This window comes from Thamnophis sirtalis, unplaced genomic scaffold, assembly GCF_051295495.1.
Source record: "Thamnophis sirtalis isolate CommonGarterSnake01/CBP01778 unplaced genomic scaffold, rThaSir2_p1.2 scaffold_14, whole genome shotgun sequence".
Classification (NCBI taxonomy): domain Eukaryota; kingdom Metazoa; phylum Chordata; class Lepidosauria; order Squamata; family Natricidae; genus Thamnophis; species Thamnophis sirtalis.
This window is the reverse complement of record NW_028261394.1, coordinates 11,619,195-11,627,829: the sequence shown is the minus strand read 5'-3', so window position 1 is coordinate 11,627,829 and position 8,635 is coordinate 11,619,195. Positions and strand designations below refer to the sequence as shown.

The 8,635-nt window shown below is 42.3% G+C and overlaps 1 protein-coding gene across 1 annotated transcript in view; it reads left to right on the top strand.

The window, feature by feature from the left end:
• Positions 1 to 8,635, top strand: part of LOC106546823 (ankyrin repeat and fibronectin type-III domain-containing protein 1) — a 355,948-nt gene that overhangs the window by 211,767 nt on the left and 135,546 nt on the right. The window contains exon 5 of the mRNA XM_087728683.1: positions 3,531 to 3,571. Within this exon, the coding sequence (XP_087584809.1) occupies positions 3,531 to 3,571 (41 nt within the window). The remainder of the gene's footprint in view (positions 1 to 3,530; positions 3,572 to 8,635) is intronic.

The following is an 8,635-nucleotide window of genomic DNA, read 5'->3' as shown; positions in this document are numbered from 1 at the left end:
TTTTGTTTGATCTGCAGTCCAACAACTTTGACCCTTTGGGAAACCTGAGGTCTAGAAAGATGCCTTCTCCTTTTACTTTGCACGTGAGGCTCTGTGCTTGAGTTTGTGAATGACGGTTTCTAGGAAGGGAATCTCAGCCGGTGAACAGTTTATTTGCACCATTGATTAATATTCGGCCCTGTGGCTTTCTCCTTCCTTTGGAATTGTCTTGTAGTCGCTGCCTGGCAACCACAGTGTGAAAAATACAACATTAGTTTGAGAGGGCAAGCATGCTGCTAGCAGGCAAGCACCAACTTCATCTCCCACATTCTGCACGGGAGCACGGCAGCTAATTAAAAAAAAAAAATAGGGGAGAAAACCTCTGCTTGAATGGCCTGAAGGATCTTGAGAACATTCTGAAAACTTAAAACAATCTGGATCTAAGGTTAGGTCTCTCTCTCTCTCCCCCTCCCTCTCTCTCCCTCTCCACCCTCCATGTTTGCTCCTCCTACCTAGAAAACAGTTTTGTTGACTCTTTCGTGCTTTAGGATTTTCTATGTCCAAATGCAAAATAAATAGCATGCTGGTGGCTAAAGAACTGTTGCATTATAGTGGCATCGTAGCCCTCAACAAATGTATCTCTCTCTGGAGTTGGTTCTAATATCAGAGTAAGAATCATTTCGTGCAGGGATTTTGGATAACAATATGGTGGATTGTGCAGAATATTTTTAAAAAGAGGATAAAGTTTACCCCTCAGTTATTCTTGTTAGGCATAACTACTGATTGTACTGTTATAGAGACTAACTTGATTTTGTACTTAATAATGGCAGCAAGACTGTTGGTGGCGCAATACTGGAAGAAGGAAGATTTGCCTACTATTCAAGAATGGACATTAAAAGTAACAAACTTAGCAGAGATGGCTAAAATATCAGCATATCTTAAGGATCATTCAGATGAGAAATATAAACTGGAGTGGAGAAGATGGATTGACTATATTCAAAATAAATATGGGACTAAAAAATTCCAGATAGCTTATGACTGAAAAAGCAAGGAATGATTTAATTTGTTTATAATTAGCTTAACAAAAGAGGAGTTAAAGCACAAATGAAAGACGAAGCCAAGTTTCTTTTAGTTTATTTTAGAATATGATTGTTAAAGATTTATACCCTGTATTTGCTCTGGGAAGTTGGGTGGGGGGGAGGTTGGGTGGGGGAGATGGGCTTGGGTGGGGAGGGTGGGGGAGGTAAATATTTGTAAAAGCTTTTTAAAATTTTCAATTTAAAAAAAAGGACAGATAGAGGAGAAAGGACGCCACGCTAGGAGGAGACTCTATGGTGGGGAAACTGGACTTCCAGTTGGTGGAGGAAAAAGGACACCATGCTAGGAGGAGACTCTATGGTGGGGAAACCGGACTTCCAGTTGGCAGAGGAAAAAGGACACCATGCTAGGAGGAGACTCTATGGTGGGGAAACCGGACTTCCAGTTGGCAGAGGAAAAAGGACACCATGCTAGGAGGAGACTCTATGGTAGGGGAGCCGGACATCCGGTTGGCTCCAGGATTGAACAGAGGGTTTTTGGTTAGGACCTTTGTGGCCCTTGGAATATTTAAGGTTGCCAACTGCTAATTTGGTGTAAGGTTTCTCAACCTTAGCAATTTCAAGATGTCTAGATATCAACTTCCAGCATGGCTGGGGAATTCTTTGGGCCTCAAAATTCGCAAGATTGAAAAACATCTATTTTTGCAGGAAGGGAGCCGGTGCATCAAGATCTTATCTCTTACTAAGATGAACATTGGGCTTTGTAGGTGATATGAAGCGCGCTTCCTTCCTTCTGCATTTGCTGTACCCAACACGAGAAGGGTGGGATGAGGACATGGAAAGAGGAAAGCTATAACGTTGGGTTTAATTTGGTGCATCGGATGAAACCAGCCATTGTGGTTTGTGAACCATAACATGGTCGCCATGTTTGAATCCATTGAACGATGCTGCATTCAACAAACTTCAATTAGCTAAAGCGTGGAATTCTGCGTCTGGATTCCTACCTTGTTTTAAGCCATCACTTTAGCTAGATGACATAAAGCAAGGTAGGAATCCAGATGCAGAATTCAATGTTTTTTTTTTTAAAAAAAATGACACCTCAGTGCATATTTTCCCTCATATATGAAATGAGAGCTGATGGAGTTGCCAATTTGCAATGGTTATTCTGCAACCTGAGCAACATGTATCGGGAACACAGAATATGCCTTTGGGTAAACTGATCCTGAAGATCCACAGTGAATTTGAATTATTTGCAAACACGTATTCAATTTGTATTTCGAATACAATTTTGGTGGCTTGCGGGGGGAGGGGAAGTTCAGCCTGGATTCTCTGTTTTTGCCTTGCAAATGCTACCTTTTTTGACCAGGCGACTTAGGATTCCATCAAAGACTTAAGTTACTTGAGAACAAGGGCACCTGTCAACAAAATGAGAGATAATGGATGAGTTGTGTTTTGGAAAGATAGCTCATGGGAATCTCTCAGCCCCATTGGCAGACTGGCATGGACACATTGTTCTGACCTAGGATTTCCCAAACCACGAAGCAAACTCCTTGTCCTGACCACCACCACCCCCTTTTTATTAAGTTAATGTGAACTTCTCCCATTCACATCCAGCAAAGTCTTTCAAGAGAGCAGTGGTGGGATTCAAATAATTTAACAACCGGTTCTCTGTCCTAATAAAAGAGCCGAGGTGGCGCAGTGGTTAAATGCAGCACTGCAGGCTACTTCAGCTGACTGCAGTTCTGCAGTTCGGCTGCTCAAATCTCACCGGCTCAGGGTTGACTCAGCCTTCCATCCTTCCGAGGTGGGTAAAATGAGGACCCGGATTGTTGTTGGGAGCAATATGCTGACTCTGTAAACCGCTTAGAGAGGGCTGAAAGCCCTATGAAGCGGTATATAAGTCTAACTGCTATTGCTATTGCTATAACCAGGTGGGTAGGCGGGGCTTAGTGGTCATGTGACCGTGTGGGCGTGGCCAACACTACATTACTCAGGTCGATGGGCACTTTGCCTTAGCTGTTACAATGTAATAGGGGTTAACCGGAGAGGCAGTTTCTGTAAGCAGGGCAATAAAGATTAAGCTAGAAACAACACCAGAATGTTTCCTTCCTGCCTTCCTTACAGGATTAGCCCTGTAAAGTGGAAAAAAAACAAAAGAAGATTTCTTCCAACAACCGGTTCTCTGAACCTCTTAGAAAGTTAAGAACCAGCTTTCCCGAATAGGTGCGAGCTGGCTGAATCCCACCACTGACTGAGAGCATAAGGCACCAAAGATGAATTCCTTGTGTGTCCAATCACACTTGGCCAATAAAGAAGTCCCAATCTTCTGGGACATGGCCAGAATTTATTTCTGACATATGAAGGGTTAGAACCAAATAATCGAGGTGAAGAGTCATATTTTACTAGTGTCAGCCATATGCATGATGTCATGCTTGTTATTTTTATGCTTCTTTCACTTTCCACGTGTACCTAAGGAGGACATGGGACTAAATGTTATGGGTTTCTGTCTTTCAGAGTCTGGGATCAGCTGACAAGAAGGATTTGTACTCTTCAAAGTAAGTCTTACGTTTTCTTTCTCAGCACATTTTCAACAAGGTGAATCCATTAATGTGTGCCATTTAGGAGAGTTTTAAGCCATCTGTATTACCTCTTTTGATGTCCCGGGATCTTGGCTGTTGAATGCTTGCAAGGGAAGAGGATCTATCATGGCAAAAAGCAACATTGGCTTTACAACCAGTTGAAGCTTCATCTACTGCAGATCAGAGGTGTCCAAATCTTGGCAACTTGAAGACTTGTGGACTTCAACTCCCAGAATTCCCTATGTTGGCTGGTGAATTCTGGGAGTTGAAGTCCACAAGTCTTCAAGTTGTCAAGATTGGACACCATTAATGTGGATAGTGGAAGCGTGAGATATCACAGAGATATTACCTTGATTAGATTTATTGTTTTGCTTTGGTGGACATCAATGAAAAGGAGAGTTACCGAATTTCATTCATTGTTGTATATAATTGCTTCTGTATATATGCCATCAGAGAGCAATTTTGGAGATAATTTTCTATGCGGGGTTCTAAGACAGTTGTTCTGATTGGTTAATAAGCTTCTAAGTTCTTTTCGGGAGATCATTCACAGCTAACTTCTATTCTTCAAATATATACAAGCTGATAACCTGGCATTATCCGAGTACTTATTTATAGGAGGAAAATGTCTGGACCAAATGTAATTTCTAATTTGGATTTGCCCCCTTATCAAACGGAGCCCCCTTGTGGAGTACTATGAAGCCGTTACCATGGCAAATGCATTGCGCTGTACAGTAGAAACCATTTTATGGCAGTATGGTAGAAGCCTTTTGAAGGCACAACAGGCTGTATCCTAACAGAACACACAATGCAAGGGGTGTTAGGGGTGTCTTACCCCCACAGTATTTGTTTCCAGAGAGTAAGTCATATGTGTACTAAGTTTGGTTGAAATTGCTCGTGGCGTTCCAGAGTTATGCTGTAACACACACACACTCACAGAGCCAGATAGATAGATAGATAGATAGATAGATAGATAGATAGATAGATAGATAGATAGATAGATAGATGAAAGATAGATAGATAGATAGACAGACAGACAGACAGACAGATAATGCAGGTTGTTTCTTGACTATGAAAGGCTACGCAAGAGGATATTCTTGGTATTTACATTGGGGATGCCTCCTTCTAACATAGCAGTACTTTCAGGTGGAAAATTGCATCTTTTGTTAGTAGTGTTGCTTGGTGAAGTTGGGAAATGGATACACAAACCCTTTCAACTATTGCCTGAATTTCTGGAAAACCTTGGCACTCTACTGAAATTCCTTCGAATTTCAGTAGAGTGCTAGAATGCAGATCTAAGGACAACCCTGTGTCTTTATCAAGAAAATAGAGGTAGAAAATATTCTATCTGAATCACATGGATCTATTTTATTTGTTCATGGGGATAAACCTGGGCCTCCTCACTGCCCAAAATTACAAAGGGTTTTATTTTGGAGAATTGGGTGGATTTTTATATTCAGATGATGGCTTTATATTCAGATGAAGTTTTATTTCTTGGATCCTCGTGTGGTTCTGTATACAGACCCATTGGGATCCCCATATTAAAACAACGTAGCTTATGTGTGGCCAAAATCTGAAAATAACATTTAACACAGCACAGTACTTGAGTAAAATGATTTGGTTGAGATTGGGCTATGCGGGACTGATTGGGGTACATTGTAGAGGTGATATCGAAATATAATTTTATCATATTTTATTTATCTACATATTAGAATAGAATAATAGAGTTGGAAGTGAACTTGGAGGTCTTCTAGTCCAACCCCCTGCCTAGACAGGAAATCCTATACCATTTCAGACAAATGGTTATCCAACATCTTCTTAAAAACCTCAAGTGTTGGAGCATTCACAACTTTTGGGGGCAAGTTGTTCCATTGATTAGTTTTTCTAACTGTCAGAAATTTCTCCTTAGTTCTAAGTTGCTTCTCTCCTTGATTAGTTTCCACACATTGCTTCTTCTTCTGCCCTCAGGTGCTTTGGAGAGGAGCTTGACTCCCTCTTCTTTGTGGCAGCCTCTGAGATATTGGAACACTGCTATCGTGTCACCCCTAGTCCTTCTCTTCAGTAAACAAGATGTACCCAGTTCCTGGAACCATTCTCCATATGATTTCATAATGAATGAATGATTGATTGATTTCAGAAGGTTTTAAATTGAGACAGGGAGACCAAGTTAAGAATCCGGTAATGTCTCCAATAGTTGAAAAGAAAGCGATAGCTACCTATACCGTACATATGTAGGTAGAACTGGTCCTGTGTGACTTACTAACTGCTCCCATCCGTGTATTCCAAAATGCTGCGTGAGTCAATTGTAGAGCCTAAATCACAATTTGGATGATTTAAAATTTAGCACCATTCATCTCTTTGCTTCAGGGCACTGTGTAATTGCCGGTTGGGCAGAGGGAGGGAAAGCTGTCATGGGAAATCTGCTCCCTCCATTAGGACCTTTGGCATCAGACATCCTTCAGAAGGTTCCCTTGAGTAATATGGGGTAGATTAGTCAGCCTTCCATTTTTGCCAGATCGTACAGTGAGTCCTAAGAGAGGTGAAATTGCAAAAGTTGCACAGCTGATTATTTAATGCGATCACTATAAATTAAGGAAGCACTTCTCCAAGTGGTCTTAACTCTTGCATAACAAAACTCTTCTTCCCTCATGGGAGGCATATCTGGAATAACTCCTCACAGCAAGATAGGTGGTAAACATTTTTCCCCTTTGGTGTCCTTTATCCTTTCCCCCATACCCCCATCCAGCACAAAGTTTGGTTAAAATTGATCTGAACTGCTTTTGCTGATCCATAGTGGACATGCAGATTGAGTTGGATTGTTGGATTGAGTTTTGTTGTGTTGGGTTTGGTTTGGTTGGGTTGAGCTGACTTGACTTGGGTTGCACTGCATTGGGTTAGGTTGTTGGATTGAGTTGGGTTGGATTGGGTTAGGTTGGGTTGAGTTGAGTTGGGTTGGGTTGAGTTCGCTTAACTTGGATTGCATTGGATTAGGTTGAGTTGGATTTGGATTGCCTTGTGTTGGATTGTGTTGGATTGAGCTGGGTTGGATTGGGTTAGATTGTTGCGTTGGGTTGAGTTGAGTTGTGCTGAATGGGTTGGATTGGGTTGAGATTATTTGAGTTGGATTGGGTTGGGGTAGACTGGATTAGAATGGGTTGGGTTGGGTTGGGTTGATGAATTGGTTGCATTGACCTGAATTGCATAATCCAGCATTTTGGACTGTTGGAGGAATGACCACCGTTGGTCAAACTTGGTCATTAATCAAATGTTTGAATTTTGTTAAGCCTTTGCCTTGGGAATCTACCCTACCTTGCCTTTGCAAATAAAACGCCAGGGTGCATATGATGAAGCTAGCATTCCCCTCTCATGGATCTGAATGAGATGCTCTTCTTCATTGGAACTCTTGGCCCTACAAAGAACAGTTCTGTACTTGTCATAGGAATTTCACTCATGAACTGTACTTTTTAATCTTTACTTTTAAGACTCTATGTAGTCATCCTGTCTGTAGAAGTGACCAACTCAAAGCAGTGGTCGACCTTAGTGTACAATGTCCTGCTTTTTGCATCTAGAAATATTCGTGTCATTTGTCTGGTTCAAAACCAGGTTGGCCAGTCTGTTCCCATTCTGGGCTCAGTAGTTCTCCAAATTAAACAGTGGGCTGTTGAAAGTTGATGGATTTTTTTTTTAAAAAACACACACTGGTGGCTTGATCTTCTGTTTAAGCAGAGAGAACAGCGAAGAGAAGGTACAAAGAATTTGTCAGGCTCAAACCTAGCCAGGAAGGAGTAGAAAAATTGCAGGCTTATTACAAAAGAGTTGTTAGCTTGGGAATTTCCACAAATTCTTTTTTTTTTTAAAATTAAGTTTCAACAAAGGAAAAAAATTCAAAAAGGCGAAAACAGAGGGGTTAGGGGAAAAGGGAGGTTAAAGAAAAAGCAAACTCAGGAATGGAAAAAGAAGGAAAAGAAGAGAAACTGGAATGAAAGAATAACTTCCAACTTTCTTCAGTACAGCTAGATCTAACATACATTAATCTCTTATAAGTAGTCCTTGCCTTACAACCATAACTGGGGCCAGCATTTCTGTTGTTAATCACAACAGTTGTTAAGGACGTCCCTCATTTTATGACCTTGTTTGTCTCAGTTGTTGACCAAATCATTCCAGTTGTTAAGTGAACCATGGGATTGTTAAACAAATCCTGCTTCTGTTGCCTATCTTTGTCGGAAGAGGGCCAGAAATGTCACCAAATAGCAATAGCCCTTAGACTTCTATACCACTTCATGGTGTTTTACAGCCCTCTTTAAGCAGTTTACAGCCTATGGCCAACAATCTGGCTCCTCATTTTACCCACCTTGGAAGCACTACTTGCTTATACCTTGTATCCCATAAAAGCCAATATCGTGGCCCACCAGTGGCCAGCAGAGCTGGCAGTAGATTCGGACAGTGAGGAAGTTGGGGGGGGGAGACATGGGCCAGTCCTGGAGTCTGGGAAGGCTCTGATGAGGGCTCTGTGTCGGAGGCAGAGATAGGGCCAGGGCCATGTGCCAGTTATCAGCTGCCTTCAGAGTCAGACATCAGTGAGGCAGAAGAACAGCTGGAGCCTGTTCCCAGTGTGCGAATGTGCAGAGTTGCCAGACGAAGGGAACAGCTAGGACTAGTTAATTGTCATAATGGCGTTGAAAGAAGGAACTTATCACCAGTCCTCATACTTATGATATTCAGATAAAAGCCCTGTGTCGTGGCCCGCCAGCAGAGCTGGCAGCAGATTTGGGCAGTGAGGAGGTTGGGGAGGAACATAGGCCAGTCCTGGAGTCTGGGGAAAGTCTCTGATGTGGGCACTCTGTCAGAGGCAGAGATAGGGCCAGGGCCATATGCCAGTTATCAGCTGCCTTCAGAGTCAGACTTCAGTGAGGCAGAAGAACAGCTGGAACCTGTTCCCAGTGTGCGCATGCGCAGAGCTGCCAGGCGAAGGGAACAGCTAAAGAACAAGGGTCGACTTGGGAGGAAGGCCACAGATGGACAATGAATGGCTTCTCCCAGAGG